Source organism: Plasmodium malariae (genome assembly GCF_900090045.1).
Source record: "Plasmodium malariae genome assembly, chromosome: 13".
Taxonomy (NCBI): Eukaryota; Apicomplexa; class Aconoidasida; order Haemosporida; family Plasmodiidae; genus Plasmodium; species Plasmodium malariae.
In genome coordinates, this window is record NC_041787.1 from 2213588 (window position 1) to 2237022 (window position 23435).

Below are 23435 nucleotides of genomic sequence, written 5' to 3' on the forward strand. Positions count from 1 at the left end.
AAATGGAGGAGTAACATACCAGCAAAAAGGTTATGCTTCTGGTAGATTATTAGAACGCTCGTATGCTGGGTTATGTTTATATATATATATTAAGTGGTGAGGAATTATCCCATTAAAAATATGCCTATGTAAAACGGTCAAGTAGCCTCCCGTATATGACACTATTTCACTGCAGGCACATTTTACATACTACATTACTTCATATTTCATTTCAGTACCTTCTTTTTTTTTTTTTTTTGTCTTATTGTTGAATTCAGTCAAAAATTTTATTTATAAATTTTAATTTTGTTAATTCATAGGTTGTACATATATTTATTTTATTTAAAGATAAAAATTTGTGATTCACATTATTGCTATATTTGTGCTTAGAGTAATATTTATAGGCTTTTTTGATTTAATTAAAAAAAAAATTAAAACATCAATATTGGTGCAAAAAAAAAATGTGTGATTACATATGTATGTGTATATATACTAATATGTTTATGTGCGTATGTATATATACATGTGTGCATAATACATTATTTTTTTTAGTTAACATTATTTTTACATATTGTACAATGTTTATAATTTCGCCAACTGTATGCGAAAAATACTGTTTTTAAAATTTCCCTTTTACTTATTTATTCAGTGTAAGAAATTAAATAATTTAAAGTTAAATTTTGCGTCCATAAAAAATGTATCATACTGTATCTGCTGAGGTTTTAACATCTCATTGCGCCGTTGCTGTAGTCTTTTCTCTTATATATAAAAAGTTAAAGGCAATTGTGCAAGGAAAAAAAAAAAATAATAAAATAAACTCGTTTATCTCAACTCTTAATAATCTGCTGAATGTTTTATACAGTAATATTTAAAGATATGCACATTTTCTTTATCTTAACTGTATAGGAAGGTAATGTTAAAAATTTTTTACCTTACCCATCGTCCCCCTCTTTTTATTTTGTACCTTTTTATGGCCTTATATATAATTCTTATATAAAATTCATTATATAAAAATATATGTGCTATATAAGAACTAATTTTAATAAACAAATTTTTTAAATAATAAAAAAAATTAGAAAAATTAGAAAATGGGAAAAGTGCAACTGAAATATTGCAAAAAGGAAGGAGCCATTTATAAAACCTTTTAGGTTGAACTAATTATATTCACAATTTCATTAAAAACGATTTATTATGTAAAAAATGATATAAAATAATTAAGTTAATTTCATATATATACATTTTTATGAACATTTTCAGAAAAAAAAAAAAAAAAATTTGTCTGTTCATTTGAGGGAAGTGTACATATGGCACTTGTATGTTAACTTAAAATAAAACACGATTTATATAAGACAAATATGTGCAATTTTTCCTCTTATTATTTTTTTTTTCCACAGTAATTCGACGTGGTACGCATGTATAAATATATATATATCACTAACAAGGTTTTATTTTAAAAGGAAAAAATAGGAAATACTTATGTAGCTTGCGTATATACATGAAAACACGCTTAAATATGCATACACATATAATATATACAAACATACATGCAGACATCTGCTTTAATAATATTTATACACACATGCGTACGTTAGAATATCATACGCTTACGCATTTAAACGTGCTTATATACACATACTCACAGATACGCATACATGTATGATGTACATATACACATGAGCAGTATCCCTCTTTTCATTTTAAAAATAAAAAGGGGAGAAAAAAAATCCAAGTAACTCATAAATTTTTACGAATTCAATTATACGACCATATGTTCATACGTCCATACGTTCATATGCCCATACGTTCATACGTTCATACGTTCATACATTCATATGTCCATACGTTTATACGTTCATACGTTCACACATTTATTCATTAATTTTTTTTTTTCGTTTACCCAATCATTCCTAGCAGTACTCCACACGATTATGCATAGAAAAAAAATTTTTTTTTTGGTAAAGTTTAATATTTGTTCTTTATTTGTTTAATGGGAAAAGAAAAATTTCAACATTTAATATATATTTTTTTTTTATTTCCATTTTTTCTCCTTCTGAATAACTGCTAGTATTATAATAATGTGAAATCGCCTTAGTGCAACAATGTGTTTTTTACAAGCATTATATTTGTAGAGAGAACATATATATTAATATACATATATGTATAGTATTTTTTTATTTTTTATTTTTTTTTTTTTAATTTCCCTTTTTTTTTGTATCATAAGTAAGTAGTTGAATTTTTCCCTTTTTTCCACTTTTACTTTCTTTGTCCCATCACATAATTTCTTATTGGCTAAGATGTTTAAATAATTATTTGGCTATTTTATAGGTTGTATATGTATATATATATATACTTACGTACATATATACATACATACATACATACATACATACATACATACGTATTTTATACGTTTTTGCCAAGTATTTTTTTTAATGCTGAGAGTATTTTTTTGACTTCTTTTTTTTTTAACAAAATAATAAAATGGCTGATGTGTTAAAAATCTCAAAAATTCCAATTTTTACAAAAAAGGAAAAGGAATTTAGTGACTTACAAAAGAGTAAGGAAGCAAATGAAAAAATTTTAAATAAAGAGAATGATAGGTTTACGTTGCATCCAATTTTGTATCCAGACGTATGGGACTTTTATAAAAAAGCAGAAGCTTCATTTTGGACAGCAGAAGAGATAGATTTATCAAGCGATTTGAAAGATTTTGAAAAATTAAATGAAAATGAAAAACATTTTATAAAACATGTGTTAGCATTTTTTGCAGCAAGTGATGGAATAGTTTTAGAAAATTTGGCTAGTAAATTTTTAAGAGAAGTTCAAATAACGGAAGCTAAGAAATTTTATTCTTTTCAAATAGCAGTGGAGAATATTCATTCAGAAACTTACAGTTTGTTGATTGATAATTATATAAAGGATGAAAAGGAGCGATTAAATTTATTTCACGCAATAGAAAATATACCAGCTGTTAAAAATAAAGCTTTGTGGGCTGCCAAATGGATTAATAATACCAATTCTTTTGCAGAACGGATAGTAGCAAATGCATGTGTAGAAGGTATATTGTTTAGTGGTAGTTTTTGTGCTATTTTCTGGTTTAAAAAACAAAATAAATTACATGGGCTAACTTTTAGTAATGAATTAATTAGTAGAGATGAAGGATTACATACAGACTTTAACTGTTTAATATATAGTCTGCTGGAAAATAAATTACCAGAAGAAATTGTTCAGAATATTGTAAAAGAAGCAGTAGAAGTAGAACGATCATTTATATGTGAATCTTTACCTTGTGACTTGATAGGAATGAATTCAAGATTAATGTCACAATACATTGAATTTGTGGCTGATAGATTGTTAGAATGTTTAGGATGCTCAAAAGTCTTTTATTCAAAAAATCCTTTTAATTGGATGGATTTGATATCTCTTCAAGGAAAAACAAATTTTTTCGAAAAAAGAGTTGCCGATTATCAGAAATCGGGTGTAATGGCACAGAGAAAAGATCAAGTGTTTTCTCTCAACACCGATTTTTGAAGGAAGCTGCATGACCATACCCACACATATAGACATTCCCACATATGTAGATATTCTCACACACATAGATATTCCCACACACATAGATATTCCCACACACATAGATATTCCCACACACATAGATATTCCCACACACATAGACATTCCCACACACATAGACATTCCCACACATGTAGATATTCCCACACTCATAGATATTCCCATACACATAGATATTCCCACACACATAGATATTCCCATACACATAGATATTCCCACACACATAGATATTCCCACACACATAGATATTCCCACACACGTAGACATTCCCACACTTGTAGACATTCCCATACTTGTAGACATTCTCACATATATAGACATACCCACACACATATACATAGACACATATGTGAGTACGTATGTCATGTGCTTCTCTTCTCCCCTATTTTTTTTTTTTTTCATAATCATTCCATCACCCTGCAAAAAGCAGACATATGTGTGGCACGATTTCGAACTCTACATGAGTTATACTACACATGTTTTTTTGATATTTTTTAAAGGAAGCTGTTATTTGTATATGAAGATAATAATGCAAGAGACTGTAAAAGGTACTTCCCGCAAATTCGCTTCAAACTAATGAAACCTTTTTTTTTTTTTTTTTTTTTTTATTCTCCCCTTTTTCTAATTTTTTGTTTGCATTGATTGAGGTTTTTGAATGAAAAAAAAAGAAACAAAGTAAAAACGAAAAATGCACCGAATAAATCTAAAAAAGGCAGTAACGGTTATACCACAATACGACAAAACGGAAAAATAGTAAATTTTTTCAATCTAACGTATTATCGAAAAAAAAGAAGAAAAAAACCTTGAATGAGCGCATGTAGGTGGATGAAAATTGAACGCTTACAAGAAGCCCATAAACAAAGATGCTCTTACTTTGAGAATATCATGTGAAATGACTGAATGTAAGACAAAATAGACAAACTCGTGTAAAAATAAGGATTAAAATTTCCCTTAATAATGAATTTATTAGGTTATATTATGGAGCATTTTTGATGCTTTTTATATTGCATTATTTTTTATTCTCGCTATATTGCATACATTAACCGTACAAACATTCATTCAACTTACTTCTTACATGTTCGACGTTTATACTTTTCCCTATAAATAAAAAGTTCGAGGTAAAAACATAGTAACTATTCAAAATGTTATATATATTATAATCGCTATTATTACTACAGGAAGAGTTATCCGAATAGTAATTTTCTACATCAGAAAAGTCTTCATAAATGTACATATTATTATCACTGTTCCTAACTGTGTTATGATTTTTTTCTATCTGTTCAGAATTGTTATTTGGTTTTTCCGTATCAGTCAAATAATGTCCATGCATTTCTAGAATGTCTGATTTTTCTATTTTATCTGCTTTTTCTATTTTATCTGCTTTTTCTAATTTGTCTGATTTTTCTATTTTATCTGATTTTTCTAATTTGTGTGATTTTCCTAATTTTTCTAGATAATTTTGAAAAAATATGTGAATATCACTCTTGACTAAATTTATCTCATACAAGTCTCCAACGCTTTGGTAGTAATATATATTTAGTTTTAATTTATTTTTGTTATTATATATATCATCATTGAAAGCAACAAAAATACCTTTTCCTCTATAAACTTGTAAATTCTTATTCCATAAAAGGGACGCTAACATTTCATTCAGTTTTTTGTAAGAAAATATATTACTCTTCTTTAATGAAAAAATATTTTTTAAAATTGTTTTATTTTTTGAATTTAAAAATTCATTTTTCATCCTATTTATTTGCTCACTTATATTAATTAAATAAGGAATGCTATGTTCATATCTGAAGGAGCAGTTGATAAAATCGTTGTAATGATATGTATAATTATTTTTCTTTTGTTCTTTAACTTCATTTTCATCACAACTACTAATTGTAGCATTTGTTAAGACATTTTTTATATTCTTTTTTTCGTAGCATTCTAAATTTGTTATATCTTCAATATGAATTTTAGAATAGCTGGTTAGGTATATTGAACTTAACGGATTTATATTATGCACAAAACGTTTTACTCTTTCTTTATCTTGATCGTTTATTTTGTCTATTTTGTTTATGATTATAATATCACAAACGATTAGTTGCTCACACGCTGAGTTGTCCCTCCCTTCGTCCTTGCTGATAGGACATGCATCTATTGGGGTAAAATATTCCCCATCCTTGCCGCCAGAGCAGCTACTGCTGACCCTGTTGACTCTATTACCGATATTACTCCTATTGCTGTTTTCATTGCTATCCCTTCTATTGCTGCTGCTAATGATGATGTTGGGGTCCTTCTCTTCTTTTCCTTCCACGATGCTACTACTACTATTTTTTTTTTCTGAAGAGACACCAGTTTCTGTTTTTTTCAAGTTGCCATAATACGGAATACCACTGTTAAAGGAGCTTAAAAAATTGTACGCATCTATGATGTGAACAATACTATCTAAATATATTTTGGACTTATTTAAATCGTCTAGCCATAACAAATTATTAATTTGTATATTGTCATAAGCTCCTGACACTTCAACAAATATATGATCATAAGAAGTTTTCAAAGATAAAATGTTTTCAATTAACTTTACAAAATTGCTTTTATTCGAGCAACATAAGCATCCGTTATTGAGCTCGTATATGAACCCTTCTTCGCTATCAATTTCGTTAATAATTTTTAAGGTCTCTATCTTTTCGTCATTAGCTGAAGTGGAATTCTGTTTACTCTTTTCCTTTTCCTTAGGAAAATTATATATATCGTTAATATCTTTAAAAACTATTTTGTCAATATTATTATTATTTTCAGAGAATTCGTTATGGATTATTGCAATTTTTTTATTTTTTTCTAAGCTTTCGTTTAGCAAGTTTTTAAGTAGAGTTGTTTTTCCAGACCCTAAAAACCCTGTTATTATAGTAATTCCTATCATTGCTCCTGGAACAACAGAAGCATTATATGTAAACAGGTAACTACTTGCGTATTATGCTTTAGTATATATTATGAGGAATGCCTTCTAGTTTTTATTTATTACTATATAATACCTTATTTTTTTATTCAATTTTTTAGTTCCCCTTTCTGGATTTGTATATTTGTTTTTGTTTTTTTTCAGCTTAACGCCAACTTTTTTTTTTTTTTTTTTTTCTAATTCTCTTATTTTTTTAATGAATACTGTCTCTCGCCATTTCTCTTGTATACATGTTTTATACAAGCTTGAATGTATATATATATATAAAAATTTTGCCGTAATGACGTACTTTTTTTTTTTTTTTTTTTTTTTAAGGCGTTATAATATATACTTAGCAAAATGAATATATAGGGTTCACGTTGTCATGTTACCAGTGTTCGCCACTGACAATGCGCAGAATTGTTTTAACATTTCTATTTTTTTGACCTTATTAGAATTATGAAAAAGGAAAAAGGAAAAAGGAAAAAGGAAAAAGGAAAAAGGAAAAAAGTAGAAAGAAAAATTTCTTTATTTCTTTGTTTCTTTATTTCTTTATTTCTTTGTTTCTTTATTTCTTTGTTTTTTTGTTCCTTTGTTTCTTTGTTCCTTTGTTTCTTTGTTCCTTTGTTTCTTTGTTCCTTTGTTTCTTTGTTCCTTTGTTTCTTTGCTTCTTTATTTCTTTGCTTCTTTATTTCTTTGCTTCTTTATTTCTTTGCTTCTTTATTTCTTTGCTTCTTTATTTCTTTGCTTCTTTATTTCTTTGTTTCTTCGTTTATTTATTTTATAAACCCAGAAACGCCTATATGAGAGAGTGTCCACATATGCATAATACCTGTTAATGTACATACAGCTATGAGTTTACGCAAACGTACGCGCATCTGTACATATATATGTACGTGTATATGTGTACGTACGCGCAGGCTCATTCATTTGCTTATGCGTGAATCCGCGGAGGACATAGCTTCTTGCAAAAGAGTGGAGCACAGAAACACACATAGGCGTGATTTGATAAATGAATTGTACTGGTCTGAAGGGTATTTACCTTTTTATTTTTTTTTTCACCTTTTTGAAAAATATAATGACTTTAAAAAAAAAATTAATGTTCAACTGTTTGAGTAAAAAAAAAGTGATACTAATAAATAACATAAAAAAAAATAGCTTGATTTTTCTGAACAGAAATTATGTGAATAATTTAATATATACAAAGGAAGATGATATATATAAAATTAATGGGTTGCTTGAATACAACTTGAGTAGTAATAACAAGAATAGAAATGACAATTTGTATGATGGGAATAGCATTATTTCGAATAGTAATTACGAAAATGATAACTCTTTAGGTAATAGCGAAAAAGACAACAGATTAGTAAATTGTGTATATAATTATCCAAATGATGAGAGGTTAGATATTTATGGAAAAATTAATGAAAAATTTTTATCGTCTGATTTTGAGTTACAATTATATAAAAATGGATGTAAGATACCTATATATTGGATTAAAAAATTAGAAAAATTAAAAAACATAAATGCTATAAACTGTTTAGAGTATTTAAAGGATGACAATTTGCTATATTTTGATAATTACAAAAATAAAGGATTATTAAAATTTTTAAATGATGAAAAACGGAAATATAATAATTGTATTATTTTATCAAGAGTTGGAGACTTTTATGAAACGTATGGACTTGACTCCATTTTTTTAATTGAATTTTTGAATATCAAAAAGATGAACAATAAATTGTCTTGTGGTTTTATAAAAAGTAGTATTAATAAAGCATTACATATATTAACAAATAACAATTTAAATGTATGTATATATGAAGAATTAAATGAAAAATCTTTAAAAATGAAAAAAAGGTATTTATCTCAAATTGTTACCCCAGAATTGCCCATCTACTTGAACAATATACAGTACTGTAGTAGTACAAACGAGGATATAAGTAACAAAGAAGAAGGAGAAGACGAAAATAAGAATAGTAATGCTTTTTTTAATTCATGCGATATAGATGATTATTTTGTTATAAAAGAGATTATATGTATATATATCGAGAGTAAAAATATCTTCTCATTAAGTAAAATTAATTTAAGTCTGAAAACTATTTCTATTTATGATCAAATCACATTTGATGTTTTAAATATTTACTTAAAAAATACTAATTTTTTAAAGGTATATATACATCAGCATAATAACACCTCTTTCACAAAAAAAATAATTCAGTTGTTTAGAATAGAGAACTATTACTTGTTTAACAACTTTAGTAATAGCTTGCAGTTTCATATGTTCATTCTAGAAAAGCTAAAGGAGCAAATTAACATTAGAGGTTTATTCAGACTCATTAAGAATAAAAACGTTTTTCAGGTGGAAACAGCATCGTCGATGGTTGGCAGAAAGGCGAGCATTGACGTGTCTACGAATCAGGAGAAGGGTGGAAGGGTGGCAGATATGGAAAACTTTAGCAGCGCTGCTAATAGGGAAAATGTTGATAGACGGAGGGACGAATTGGAAGAGAACTACAAGTTGGAAAACAACTTTGACTACGCATTTTACTCGTACTGCACACCATTAAACATATTTACAAGCTATAATATGGGTATATACAAACAAAATAATTACTATGAAAATAGAAATAATTATTTATTTTATAATATAATAGACGTAAATAATAGCGATTCGAACAGTATTAACATTGCTGAATCGTTAGATTTTTTTAAAAATTTATTTCTTTTTTACCCTACATTTGAGATTACGAAGCATATACGATATATAAATGAATATATCAGAAAAAACTTAGAAAATTTAATTGTACCGAATGTAAGGCCTTTTAGAAATAATATCGTGATAACTCTTTTGTCTAATTTAAAAGCTGATCATCATGTTTTAAAAAAAATTTATACAAATATTGAAGGGGTACTTAAATGTATTAACAATTACGATTTCTCTCTTTTAACATCCATCTTTCACGTTCTGAATCATCAGAATTCGTTCAAATTAAACATTTTAAAATTTTATGGTCTTTTAACAAATATTCGAGAAATTTTACAAACTAATTTAGAGATGTGTCCCTGCAAATTTTCTTATTCTTCAGACATACGTGCATTCAACGAGTTTGTGTATTATCATGAAAATGAGGTATATAATATACTTAACGAAAAATTGTTAACAGGTGAAAACAAAGATATTGAACGGAATAGAAGAGAACTATTAGAGGCTGTTTTGTCGAACTATGGAGAATATGATGAAAATAAAAAAAGCTATAATTTAGACCTCTTAAATAAACTATTAAAATTTGACAATACAAATGATATTATTGGAATAAAAAAAAAAAAAATAAATAATGAAAAAATTCTAAATTTTTTTCACCCCTTAAACAAAAAATCTGATGTAATGAAAAATATTTTTGTTACTGAAAATGTGCAAAATAAAGTTAAACATTATATCTCATCTATTGATAGAAAAAAGAAAAAAATTAACGAACTGATTAGAAGGATTAATGGACAGTTATCTTCGTCTGTCCACATCCTTTCATTTGTGTCAAACTTTCTGCAGATACTTCAGGTAACGCGCCAAAAAAAAAAAAAAAAAAAAAAATTTCGGATCAATTTTTGATTTCCTCCATGTGGTCATGCGGTTTGTGCGTGCGTACATGCACCCACTCCCTGTACAAATGTTCGCATTTGTACACACACATATATATATATATGTATACATTTCCTACACTCACATGCCTGTATGCACACTTTATCATATGCTTTAACATGAGAGAGCGCATCTTAACCTGTGCAGGCCCTATGGAACCACACATCAAACAGCATAAAGCGAGGGTGGAATCTGCCAGTCTGCAAGCACTTAGTTGTAACGTACGAACAGAAGAGCTTCAAAAATATTGATGAAAAGCTATTATATATACAGCAACTTATGTATAACGAAAATGAAAACATATCAAATAAAAGGAACACTGATGGAAAGAGCGAGTATTTATCATCAAGTAGACAAGTAGAAAAGAATTCGTCTAATAGCATATCACATGAAGATTTCATAAAATTGACAGAAGAAGATGAAAAGAATATATTAGAGAATGTTGATAAAGATTCAGTAGAAGAGATAAAAAAAATATATAAGGAAAAATTCTATGCGAATGATTCTCTGACCTATATTTTAGGAGCAAAACCTTATAATTTAAATAAACAAAATTTAGTTAAATATGATATTTTTTTTAAAAAAAGAAATTTTATTTTACTGACAGGAAAAAATATGAGTGGAAAAACAACTTTATCCTTTACCATTTTATGTATTCTATTTTTGGCAAATCTAGGTACATAATTATTGAGTTCTTACATAGACAGGGCATAAATGCATAGTTTTTTCTGTAAAAGCACATAGAGGGTGCAATTGTTTCTCATCGGCGTACTAGTCATTTGCTTCATTTGTTTTATTCCTATATATATTACATATCATATGTATACACTCATGTCTACATACCATTGTACCTCCTTTCTGAACACTGTTAGGTATGTATGCCCCTTGTGATGAAAAAAGTATTATATCAAAGTTTCGAGAGTTCTATAGCCTAAAAAATGTAAATTACCAAGAACAAATTGAAAACATGTCCTTGTTTAGAGAACAGGCTTATTACATAAATTCTATTATAGAAGAGATAAAAGAAAATTACTGCATTGATAATAAGCACTTACGGAATAATGAAATTTTTATTCTTTTTGATGAGCCTTGTATAGCTACGACACCTGTTGATAATGCAAGTAATAAGGGAAAAAGAGCTTCTGCAAAAAGCGTGTTACATGTTTATTTATTTGCGCAAGAGGACGGCGAGTATGCATAGGCAGACGCGTACATATATGTATGAGTATATATGTGTGTATATGTATTTGTATGTATGTGTACTTATGTATGTATATGTATGTGTACTTATGTATGTATATGTATGCGTTTGTATGTGTACATATGTAAGTATATGTATATGTTGGAGAACCTTTTTTCATGCACATAGTCATTCTTTTACGTCCTGTGGTTCTTTTTTCTTAGTAATTATCAGTGCCATTTCAGACTACTTAAAGGAGTATTGTGGAATTATAATCACTCATAACTATGACTTACTAAAAAAAATTTGCCAAAGCAAAAACATTATTTTTAAAAGAATTAATGAGAATATTAATTATTTAAAGAGACAAGAGGGCGAACGGGCTGCTAAACTAGAGAGAGGAATTTGCAAAAACAGCGAAGCTTTAGAAACATGTAGACACACAAATATAGATAGCAAAGTGCTAGAGTTGTTAAATGCATATGAAAAGAGATATAAATTTATTCATAATCTGAGTAATCTTTTGTATTACAAGTTTTTGGATTACTTAAAGAATACGAAGGATAAAAAAAAGACTTTAAATAATTTTTTTGAAAATTTTGTCAACTATGGTTATGATAAAAGTAATAGCGTGGAAGAGCAGTGTATGCATGTTGCTGCTGGTCATGCTGCTCAGGATGATGGTGATAATTTTGAATTAATGCAGAATGAAGATATGAGAGAGATAATGAAGGAGTACTCATTAGAAGGAGATATATTAAATAAAGAGGGCGATGTAATTAAAAAAAAAAATTACATAAGGAAGAACAGTAAGGAAAAAACTAATGTCAGCAATTTGAAGAACTATGATATGGAAGTCAGCAGGAATGATGATGCATGTCAATTGAGGAAAGATAGAACTAACGCAGTTTTAGGGGAAGCAGTGCCTGAATATTACGAAAATTGTGAAAATCATGAAAAAGAATTAAATATAGCAATTGAAAAAATTGAACGTGCTGCAAATAGAAAAGTCGTTAAGATAGGCATGAATGAGGATATTCCTATTTCTTTTAAAAACAAAAGCATAGTTTATATTTTATGCATTTTTGCAAAAAATAAAAACAAGCCATATTTTTACATAGGTATAAGTGATAACATTTCGGAGAGAATAAAATGTCACACGAGAAATTTATTAAACAGTAAAAATCTTTTAAAAAATGAAAAAAGAAATAATATTCTAAATTATAAATATGACATGAATGTTTTTTATACATTGATATTTCAAGTAGATAATAAAATGCTTGCTTCCAAATATGAAAAAGAACTATCTGACTTGTTGAAGAGAAACTATGATATTATTTCCAAGTGACTTTTTTAAAAATGTGGAAACATTAATCGAATAAGCGAAACAGATGTGAGGCGCTTTTGCCCAATTTGATCATAATGAGCACTAGAGAAAAAAAAAAAAAAAAAAAAAAAAAAAATTCATACATATGTATGTACATACATATATGATCATATACTTATATATATATGTGTCTCGTATATCGATTTTACATTTGCATGTTAGTTGTCGATAACCCCTTTACTGCTACAGAAGGGTTTCCGTTTGTCTTAAAATGTCTCCTCCATTTAATTTAGCTATTAACTATTAAAGCCGCACAGCAAAATAGCGACTTTTTATACCAGTTTTAAAACGTTCCAGTAGGTGTGTTCCTGCGCATATAGTGCTTCGATGTATCTTCCCCATGACTAGTTCTGCCATATTCCCATTTCTTTCGCTAAAAAAGAGTGCAATGTATGGATGTACACATATATGCTTAAATTCATTTGCGAGCCTGTGAATTCGTCCATACATATACATACATGTACACGTACACATACCCATACACATATCCATACACATATCCATACACATATCCATACACATATCCATACACATATCCATACACATATCCATACACATATCCATACACATATCCTACACATATCCATACACATATCCATACACATATCCATACACATATCCATACACATATCCATACACATATCCATACACATATCCATACACATATCCATATACATATCCATACACATACCCATATACATATCCATACACATATCCATACACATACCCATATACATACCCATATATACCCATACACATATCCATACACATATCCATACACATATCCATATACATATCCATACACATATCCACACACATACCCATATACATACCCATATATACCCATACACTTACCCATACACATACCCATATATACACATACCCATATATACCCATACACATATATACCCATACACATATCCATACACATACCCATACACATACCCATACACATACCCATACACATACCCATACACATTACCTGTTAATCACTTTTGCACGAATAAACCCCCCATTTTAACCTCGAATAACTTGATCTTTTAGCTTAAAAACTATCCTTGATATCATGAGATTACCATATTTTCGGCTTTCCTTTTCCTTTATTATGTAGTGACATCTATTCTGTTCTACTTCCTTCACAAAATTATTCGAGTTTGTTACATCTGTTACGTATGTCGCGTTAATATGAGGCACCCTATATATGCGTCCCCTGTCTCTCGACGGTGCTACAAATAATATATCTCTGAAACGAAGTAGGAACATTCATTATCGTGACATTTTTGAACGAACAGGTTTTTAATATAATTATAAATAATATAAATATGATTAGATTTGTGTGAGAGATTTTTATTTTTACAATATTTATTATCCCTGAAATTTAGCGTATATTCGTCGTTATTACACGAGATGGAATAGATAAAGTATTTTATTAACAAAGAAGGATATCCATCCGCTTTAATATTAAAAATTTTTTTATATTCACTTAACACGTAAAAAAAGAATGTTTCATTTTTTAGAAATAGTATATCGTATTTGTCTAAGTAGTTGTAGTTTATGGAAAGGATGCCTTTATATGCATTATCTTGGGCTCTACCTTTACGTTCATGTTTATTCCTCTTCTGATTATCCTCTTTGCTTAGGACATTGCCCTGTGATTCTTCACAAGCATTTTTAATGACTCCTTGTTCAAAGCATTTTTCTTCATTTTCAAAATTTAAGGTACTACTTATGTTGCACTGATTGATGTGTTCATAATTTTCATATTTCAGATTGTTATAAATTAGAATAATTCTGTAAAAGTATTCCTTGTTTATTTCACTTTGAAAATTATTTACATAGATTTTATTTTTTTTAAAATTTTTATATAGTTCAAAATTCCAATAAAAGATAATTTTTAACATATTATGAGCATGGTCATAATTTACTAGGTCTAAGCTTACATTTCTCTGCACATTTCGCTGTTTCATTTTGAGTAAAATGCTGGTACTACTAGAGTTATTATTGCTACTACTGTTATATATATTTACCGCACCGTGGTTAATGAAATTTATTTCTCCGTACTTGTTCTTTAACTTATCATTTTTGAAGAGAGCGTCTTCACTTATCTTATAAGGTAAGTCACTTTTAAAATAAAATGCAACCAGACTTTTTAATATCAAATTGCTTATATCTCTTTTGTCATATTTCTTAACGTTTGAATTGCTTACCAATAATTTATTATTATTTTTTTTTTTACTAGAAAAAATCATTCGAAAATTTCTGTTCCTGCTATACACCGAGTTGTCAATAATGCATTTTAACATGACAACCTCCCTGTTAGTTTCCATGCTTTGTCCACATGCACAAACAAAATTATTCTTTTGTTTTTGAATTAACCGTTTAACGGAGTCCTTCCCCATTTGCTTCGAATAGTTATATTCTTCTAATTTGGACGATAATTCACAATATTTCAAATCTTGGTCATCCTTCAGACGGTTATTCAGGTCATCCTTTTTATCGTCCCCATCATCCCCCCAATTATTTCCCCTTTTATCATCCTTACTTCCACCCCTATGAACATTGCTCCCTAAATTTACGTCCTTCTTTATTGCGAAAAGTAAAATTATATAATTTTCTGTTTGCTCATCGTGATAGTTTTCATTTTTTAATTTTTTTATATAATGCTCTACAATATATTCCAACATATGGTTGTATAAATCAAAATAGAATCCTTTTTTTTTATTCTTTTCTACCTTTTCCCCCCTCTCTTCATCTGTTTTTTCACTTTTGGTTGAGCAACCAATGCAGTTATTAATTATCCCATTACTTATTTGTGGATATCTTCCTTCCTCAATTGCAGTTACTAAATCTTGTACCTCGCTAAAATCGTTTATAAGATCGAATGTATTTTTATTCATTAAATTATTTGAACTCCTTTCTATTCTTCCATTGTATATATTTTGTGCTGTTCTCAAATTTGTCAAATTTGTGCAGTCGCTTACCTTGTCAAAGCATCTAGCATTTGTATCATAGGCCTGATACTTTGGATACCTCATATTTGTGTAGCTATAAAAATTTGAGTCATTAAAAGTATAATAATTTTTGTTCAAAATAGGACCCTTTGGTTCACATTGTATATAAACTGTGGAAGAATTAATAATGCATGCATTTTCGCTCTGTTCTATAGTTGTAATTATATGATTTATAAATAAATCAACAAAATATTTTACATAATTTTCATTACTAAAAAGTAGATAATTTTGTTGTTGCTTCATTTTTGTTTGATATTTCTTGTATTTATCATAAAAATTATTTTCTGGTATGTTCATATTATTCTTCAAAAAAAAATAACAATAATCTACTAAATATTCATAATAATTATAATTTAATATATGAATATTTTTTACAATTATATGAAAGGATATTTTTTCATTTGAAGAACTTTCTAAAATTAAAATATCGTTTAAACATATTTTTATGTCAAAATATGTGTATACAAATAAACATAACTCGATGAGAAATATGAATAATATATGATTTTTACTTTCATAATTATTTATCATGTCATATTCTATATCAAAAAAAAGCCATCGATTTTCATTTGTTATGATCAGTTCATACAAATGCATTTCGTCCTCTTTTCTGCTTCGATTTATTGGTAATGAATTTTTGTCTTTATCCTTTTTATCTCCAAAATAAATCTCATCCAATGATAGAGCATAAATGCAGTAGGATTTTAAAAAATTATAAAAACTGTCCAGAATAAAACACCTCTTTCCGTTTTCCAGCTCTTCTGTGTATAATACTACTTTCTTATTATCATTATGATTACTGCCCTCAGTAACTCTGTTATCATCATTATCAGCCTTATCGTATTTACTGTAGTCGTATTTATCATCCTGATGGATGTTTGATTCCCCCCATTTTAATAACTCCCTGTAATACAAAAGAGCATCATGCTGTTTGTAGAAATACCTTTTTTTTATGCTGTTTGTATTTGTATCATTAAAATTGCTTATCCTTTTTAGTACACTATATTTTTCAATATTTCCTTCGAAGGAGGAGACCTTTCTGTCTTTTCCCTTTCCATAAAACGTTTCAGAGTCTATGGCCATCTTATATCTTTGAGTGTTTCACGGAGTGGTGTAAATGAGTCAGAAGACGAATAGGCGGAACATGCGAATAGGTGAATAAAAGAACATATGAATAGGCGAATGTGCGAATGTGCGAATGTGTATATCACTTACAGCCTATAATGCTCAGATTGCAAGTCGCTGCTCATACTTCATTTTACATATCTTTAATTGTAAAGGGGAAAACTTTAAAGTGTTCATAATTAAAGTGAAAAAAAAGTAACCAAAAAACTGAAAAAGGCTATTCGGTAAAAAAATTATAAAAGAGAGTTATTCGGTGAAAACTAATAAAAAGAACTATTCAACAAAAAATTGTAAAAAAGGACTATTCGACAAAAAACTGTAAAAAAAGTGCAATCATTAAAAAAAATAAAAAAACACAAAAAGGAGAAAAAAATTTGGCGCGAAATTTCGATAAAATGGGCATAAAAAATTATTATCCATGTATCAACCCTTTGATGCGTTCTGTTATTTTTTCGTCAAATATTTTGTCTCGAATTTCATCCCCAATCTTTAAAAAAATAGTTAAAAAAAATAAAATAAGTAAAAAAAATAAAATAAGTAAAATAAGTAAAATAATTAAAATAAGTAAAATAAGTAAAATAAATAAAATAAGTAAAATAAATAAAATAAGTAAAATAAATAAAATAAAATGATTAAAATTAAATAAAATTAATATTATGCAAAATATTATATTATGAAGAAAAAAAAAACATTACAAGTGGTCAAGTTGTAAACTCACGTATAACAATGCATATTATGCGCGAACTGTTCAGCTGTACGAATGATTATACAATATACATGTGTCCGTACCTGGTAAAGTGGGTTCAAAATAACGAAGTCGAGGAATAACGTTTTGTAAATATCCCTTAAAAAATTTGACAAGTTCGGGGTATTTTTATGAGTAATAAGAACAAATTTATAAGCTGAGAAAAAAAAAAAAAAAAAAAACCAAAAAAAAAAGGAAGTGTATACTGAGAATTACGTATTTTTATGTACATACAAAGTTCAAATGCTTGTATATGCTTTGTGTGTGAACTATACTAGTACATCCAGCGCAAAGCATTAAGATGGCACACATATATATATATATATATGTATATATACATATAGATACATCATATATCTATGTACGCTTCGCGGTAAGACTTATATATGACGGGGCAGATAACCTGTTAGCGTTTCAAAGTAGTGTAATTTGTATAAAGGCGTGTTGAACGAATTAAAATTTCCAACATGCAAATTACCCTGCATATTGTCAAAGTTTTGGTTATACCTCTTTGAGCTTTGATTTAAATTTTTATTAGAATTTTCGATGGATTTATAAAGATTTTTTAACCTTTTATTTGGTTGAATATTAAAACATAGGTAATTTATAGCATAAATAGATCCTAACAATAACTTTTCCGTTTCATTTTTGTTCCCTTTATTTTTTTTTTCTTTATCATCTTTTTTCAAGTCAATGCTATAGATACACAAGTTTTTGTAAAATATGTAGAAGTAGTAATACTCACAGGAGGTTTCAAAGGCTTCCGTTATTTTGTCATGAGACATATTCTTAAGCATTTCTTAAAAGAGGACTTTCTATGTGTTTAAATGCGTATGTGTATATTTTACAAAAAAAAATACGTATATTTCTTAGGCTCATATATTATGTGTAAAAAATATTAGCAAAAAAGTGAAATCTTTTTTTCTTTTTTTTTTCGTGCTTCACTTGTTAAACGGTAGATATTCAACTAGTCAACTGTTCAAACGTTTCCAAATATAAAATCTTTGCACTTCGTAATACTACAATATATGGTCGATTTTGTATCGTCTTTTACTCATCTCCTTTGCACAGTCTAGTTTACTCCACAAGTTTGAACTGCTTTTTAATTAAAAATTTGTCGCCTTCAGATTAGTTTCAACATAAATTTTGCCTTTGCCTTTACTTTTGCTTTTGATTTTAGCCCTAACTTTGTTTGTAGTTTTATACTGATTTTAGTATCACTGTTATTATAGCTTTATGTTGACTTCAGCTTTAATTTTGACTATAATTTTTTTTTGTTTTGTTTTTTGGTTAAATTATTCTTAAAAAAAATGTATTTCGAGCATACGCGAAAATTTTTTGATCTGTGGAAGGTCCTTTTGCATTACAGCTGCAAGAAAAATTAAAAAAAAAAAAAATACATAAATACGTACGTACTTATGTTAGTAAAGATATGTATATGCGTACGAATAGGTACATATAAGAGCTCACTAAATTTACGTGCACATGTACATGCTATGGCAGGTATGACTGTTCTTACGCTTTTCAAAAATATGCACTGCAAGAAGCATTACATAAAAAAATGTTAAGAAGTGTTATTACCATTTTCACTTAAGTACATGTTTAGAGAGCAGTGAAGTATTAACACAAATTACACGCTATTTATTCGTGCCAGTTCGTTTAGTCAAATTTTAAAATTCCGGACGAATTTTTTTAAAAAAAATGAAGGGTAGCAGTAAAATATAGTGAGAAAAAAATTGTACACACGAGATAGTATAATAACTGTAATGAAGTGCTTTTAAAAAAGAGAAGATAAACGATAAAATGGAAGAAAAGGAAGCAGATACAATAGTAGATAACATAGGATATAAGATAGGAGATAAAAAAGAAGATAAAATTAAAGGTGAAAAGAATGTTAATGTTAAAATGGGAGATATAATGAGAAAGCAAAAAACATCACCATTAATTGACCAGAATGATGGAAATATGGATAATAAATATTACAGTAAAATAAATTCCAGTGATGAAAAAATAGAAAAGAGAAAAAGTTTTTCTAAAGATATAATAGCTAGTTTAGACGAAAACATATATAAACATGATGCTTATACAAATACAAATATAAAAGACGAGGTTTTTTTTTCTGATGAAAAAAGGAAAAATGATCGCTCAGGGTACAACGAAAGGAAGGTTGCTAGTAGTTCATCAGATCACATTGAAGACAAGAAAATTGTATATAATGAAAAACAGAAGAGTAAGACATTTTTTGTAAATAAGTTGAGTAACAGTAATAGGTCAAATTATGCTAACAATAGCGACAAAAATAATCGCATTAATTGCAGTACTTTAAATGACTATAAAAAAAAGTCCGATGAAAAAAGTTTAGAGGGGGGGAAAAAGGGAAACTACTCAATCAGTAGAAGTGAGAAGGAAGAAAAATATAATAAAAAAAGGAATTCAAGTCAAACTAACGCAAAGGATAATCATAAGGGTAAGGGGGAACATAAAGAAGAAGGCCATGAAGAAAGGCATGGAGAAGGCCATGAAGAAAGGCATGGAGAAGGCCATGAAGAAGACCATGAAGAAGACCATGAAGAAGACCATGAAGAAGACCATGAAGAAGACCATGAAGAAGACCATGAAGAAGACCAAGAAGAAGATCAGGAAGAAGATTACCACTATCAGGATAAACAGTGTAAGGAAAAAAAGAAAAAGAACAGTTCACGTAAGGATAATATTCGGGATAGAGTGTACGAATACAGTCATAATGTTATATACCACGAATTGTACATTGAGTTACTGCATGAAAATAAAAGTCTACAGAACGAAATAAAAAATTTGAAAAAAATTATTGAAATGCAAAAAATTTTAATTAAAAGCAAGGAGGAAGTATTTGAGGATCATATGAATGTTAAAAACAAAATGGCTAATAAAAAATTTGTTAATAATAATTATTTTTTGAACTTTTTTAATAAAAAGAAGAAAAAAAGCAAGGATAGCTTTCCCCCTACAGCAACTGCGACCGACGCAGCTGATACTACTGTGATTGTTACTTCCAAAGCTCCCGCTAATTCTTCTGCTAATTATATCAATATTTATAATGAGGAAGGGGAAGACGACAGAAGGGTAAGTGAAAAAGGAACAAATCTTTCGAAAGAACATTCATATGAACAAAACTACTATTTAGAATGTGAAAAAATATACAGTGATGAAATAGGAAATTCTGATGTGGATATGAACACTGTGGATGATGAAAAAAGTTATAATAAGAAAAACATATATAAAAAATTACCGTTAAGTGAAAATGAATATTCAGATATGTCTGATAAGGATAACATTTTGGTTTATTCGACAAAGAAAGATACTTATAGTAAAAAGGATGATTCAGATCTACAAGATAATAAAAGAGAAAATGTCAATAATTTAAAAGAAAAGAAAAAAAAAAAAAAAGAAAAAAAAAAAGAGAATTTTAGTCATTTAAATGAGGAGAATGAAAAAGAGTTTATTGATAACAGTATGATAAATCTTCATGAAATAACCTCTCTCACATTTTGGTATGAAGAGATATTACCTTTAATTAATAATGAAAAAAAAAAAAATATATTAATCGATCTAATGATTAGTAATTACATGCCAAGTGTCTTAAAAGGTTATTTTTGGGAAATGAATATAAATAACAAATTAAATTTAACTGAATATTTTGTTCAAATATTAATTAAAAATACAAATTTTATACAGTCCTATATATATACGAATAATAAGCAATACCATAATCACGTTTCGAGATATTTCAAGTCTTTAATTTCGTTGAGAAATAGCAGCTTAAATGTTATGGAATCCAATACGAAGGAGGGGCATAAGAGTTATTCGACCATAAAAACTTACGACACCTATAAAAAAGAAGCATGTGAATATGATAAGGAGGACATGAAAAATAAGTCTACTGATGGAGAAGAACAGATGGAAGAGGAAAAATGTGAAGAGAAACATTTGGATAGGAGTGAGGAAAAGTGTAATGAACGATATGGTGAGGATAATACCGTGCAAAATAAGGAAGAAGAAATATCAAATTCGAGCATAAATCTGCTTCACCGATTTTCAGTACAGAAGTTTTTTTATCAAATTTTAATAGATTTAGATAGAACAATGTATATAATAAAAAAAAATCAAGAATATTTTAAAAGATATAACGTCAACACTGATAAGTTTCTGCTCACACTTAACATGTCAGACACGAAGACGAAGTTGAACACCTTACTACAGATGTACGTGCTTTTTAAGCCGGAGTTGGGGTAACAAAAGAAAAAAAGAAATAGGAACATATACATATATATATATATATATGCGTGTAATACATATACATACACGTTTATACAAAATAAACGAGGGAGGAACAAAAGAACCTTCGTAATTTGAGAAGGGGGAAATTAAAAGAAAAAAAAAAAAAAAAATTGAGATGGTTAATTGTGAAGAGCCGCTCATCTGTTGATCATTTGAGCATTTTATGTTCATATGGATGCATATGAAAATTAATTGTGTTAGTTATGTACAGGGTATGTCTTACATCGCTTTGGTATTCTTATTATATTGTAACTTAGAGAAAGCCTTTGTCCATTTTGCAAACTTTATGGTAAGAACGATTTTTACTTTTGTTATGATGGTTTGACACTTCTTGCTCCTCCATTTTGTTTTGCTCCTCAATGCTACATTTTTTTCTACTCCTGGCACTTTTGTTACACATTATTTCTCTTCTTTTTTTCTCAGGAGCGGAAGGCCATATACAACTTGTACAGTTTTAACAAGGAAGAAATAAAAGTATACATCTACACTGTTAAGGAGATTTTATCAAAGCGGAATATTGAAATATACAAGGAGATTATTAAACAATATAACATTGATAATATTTTTATTCAGTGGTTTTATACTGTCTTTTTAACGTAATTATATTAAGCTCTTTGTTTTTTTTGTTTTTTTTTTTTTTTATTTTATTTTAAATTTCCAACGAATTGATGAAATGGATTTTACTATCAATTTTTTTTTTTTTTTGTATAGTAGCTTGTAATATTTTTTCAATGTAATTATCCTCATCATTTTTTTATTTCATTTTTAGGTGTTTACCTTTCCACATATTCATTCGCGTATTTGACATATACACATTTAATGACAAAATTGTGTATGAGGTAATTATAAAATATGTTTTCATAAAATTAATAGAAAGTGCAGTTTTCCGAGCACAAAGTTGTCTTTATATTACCATAATAATTTTTTTTTTTTTTTTTTTTTTTAAACTCAGACAATAATATGCATATTTATGTATTTTAACAAATTCCATCATATGGAAAATGTGGATATGGTTATAAAAAATTTATCCTCCTTTTCATTCAATACACATATTCAGGTATAACATATTAGTAACAAAACAGAAAGAAATTTTTTTCGATTTTTATATTTACCGTTTTCTTTATGTGCTCTTTAACTACCATCATTTTACTTTTGTAGGAAGACAAATTCTGGAACATGTTAAAAAAAATAAAAATAAAGAAAAGAAAGATCCAGTATTATAGGGAAAAGTATTTCAGTAAAGCTAACAGTAAGGAATTTCGTTTATTGCAGTTGAACTTCTTAAATGTTTTGTTTTGTTTTGTTTTTTTTGCACACCATTGTGTTACTTTGCCTACGTTACAAATTCAGTAAACAAAATTTTTTTTTCTTTTTAGGAGATGATATAAACGAAAGATAAACTTAAGTAGAAAGGGATAAATTTGTCAACAAATTGTATCGATATTGGGGAAAGAAGAAAAAAAGGGGGAAAGATGGCGTTTTTAAGCATACGTTAATATATATATATATATATATTAACGTGTGCTTCCCTATGTCTTATGCTAAACATTACGACAATTTT

At 28.1% G+C, this 23435-nt stretch overlaps 6 protein-coding genes across 6 annotated transcripts; 3 read left to right on the top strand and 3 right to left on the bottom strand.

The window, feature by feature from the left end:
* Positions 1–2460: 2460 nt before the first annotated feature.
* Positions 2461–3510, top strand: RNR (ribonucleotide reductase small subunit, putative; the record flags this gene model as incomplete). The annotated part of the gene is made up of 1 exon (XM_029007532.1): positions 2461–3510. The coding sequence occupies one exon, from the start codon at positions 2461–2463 to the stop codon at positions 3508–3510; it is 1050 nt and encodes a 349-aa protein (XP_028863912.1).
* A 1078-nt stretch (positions 3511–4588) lies between these two features.
* CBWD1 (COBW domain-containing protein 1, putative) lies at positions 4589–6457 on the bottom strand (the record flags this gene model as incomplete). The annotated part of the gene is made up of 1 exon (XM_029007534.1): positions 4589–6457. The coding sequence occupies one exon, from the start codon at positions 6455–6457 to the stop codon at positions 4589–4591; it is 1869 nt and encodes a 622-aa protein (XP_028863913.1).
* Positions 6458–7571: 1114 nt separating this feature from the next.
* Positions 7572–12637, top strand: PmUG01_13052900 (DNA mismatch repair protein, putative; the record flags this gene model as incomplete). The annotated part of the gene is made up of 4 exons (XM_029007535.1): positions 7572–10028; positions 10257–10785; positions 10982–11230; positions 11514–12637. The coding sequence occupies 4 exons, from the start codon at positions 7572–7574 to the stop codon at positions 12635–12637; spliced, it is 4359 nt and encodes a 1452-aa protein (XP_028863914.1).
* A 1265-nt stretch (positions 12638–13902) lies between these two features.
* On the bottom strand, positions 13903–16770 carry PmUG01_13053000 (conserved Plasmodium protein, unknown function; the record flags this gene model as incomplete). The annotated part of the gene is made up of 1 exon (XM_029007536.1): positions 13903–16770. The coding sequence occupies one exon, from the start codon at positions 16768–16770 to the stop codon at positions 13903–13905; it is 2868 nt and encodes a 955-aa protein (XP_028863915.1).
* A 454-nt stretch (positions 16771–17224) lies between these two features.
* On the bottom strand, positions 17225–18354 carry BET5 (trafficking protein particle complex subunit 1, putative; the record flags this gene model as incomplete). Its single annotated transcript, XM_029007537.1, has 3 exons — positions 17225–17299; positions 17602–17714; positions 17961–18354. 3 exons carry the CDS (start codon positions 18352–18354, stop codon positions 17225–17227), a joined length of 582 nt encoding a protein of 193 aa, XP_028863916.1.
* A 1006-nt stretch (positions 18355–19360) lies between these two features.
* PmUG01_13053200 (GTPase-activating protein, putative) lies at positions 19361–23273 on the top strand (the record flags this gene model as incomplete). The annotated part of the gene is made up of 7 exons (XM_029007538.1): positions 19361–21825; positions 22076–22163; positions 22298–22470; positions 22644–22713; positions 22827–22931; positions 23033–23123; positions 23251–23273. 7 exons carry the CDS (start codon positions 19361–19363, stop codon positions 23271–23273), a joined length of 3015 nt encoding a protein of 1004 aa, XP_028863917.1.
* Positions 23274–23435: the final 162 nt, after the last annotated feature.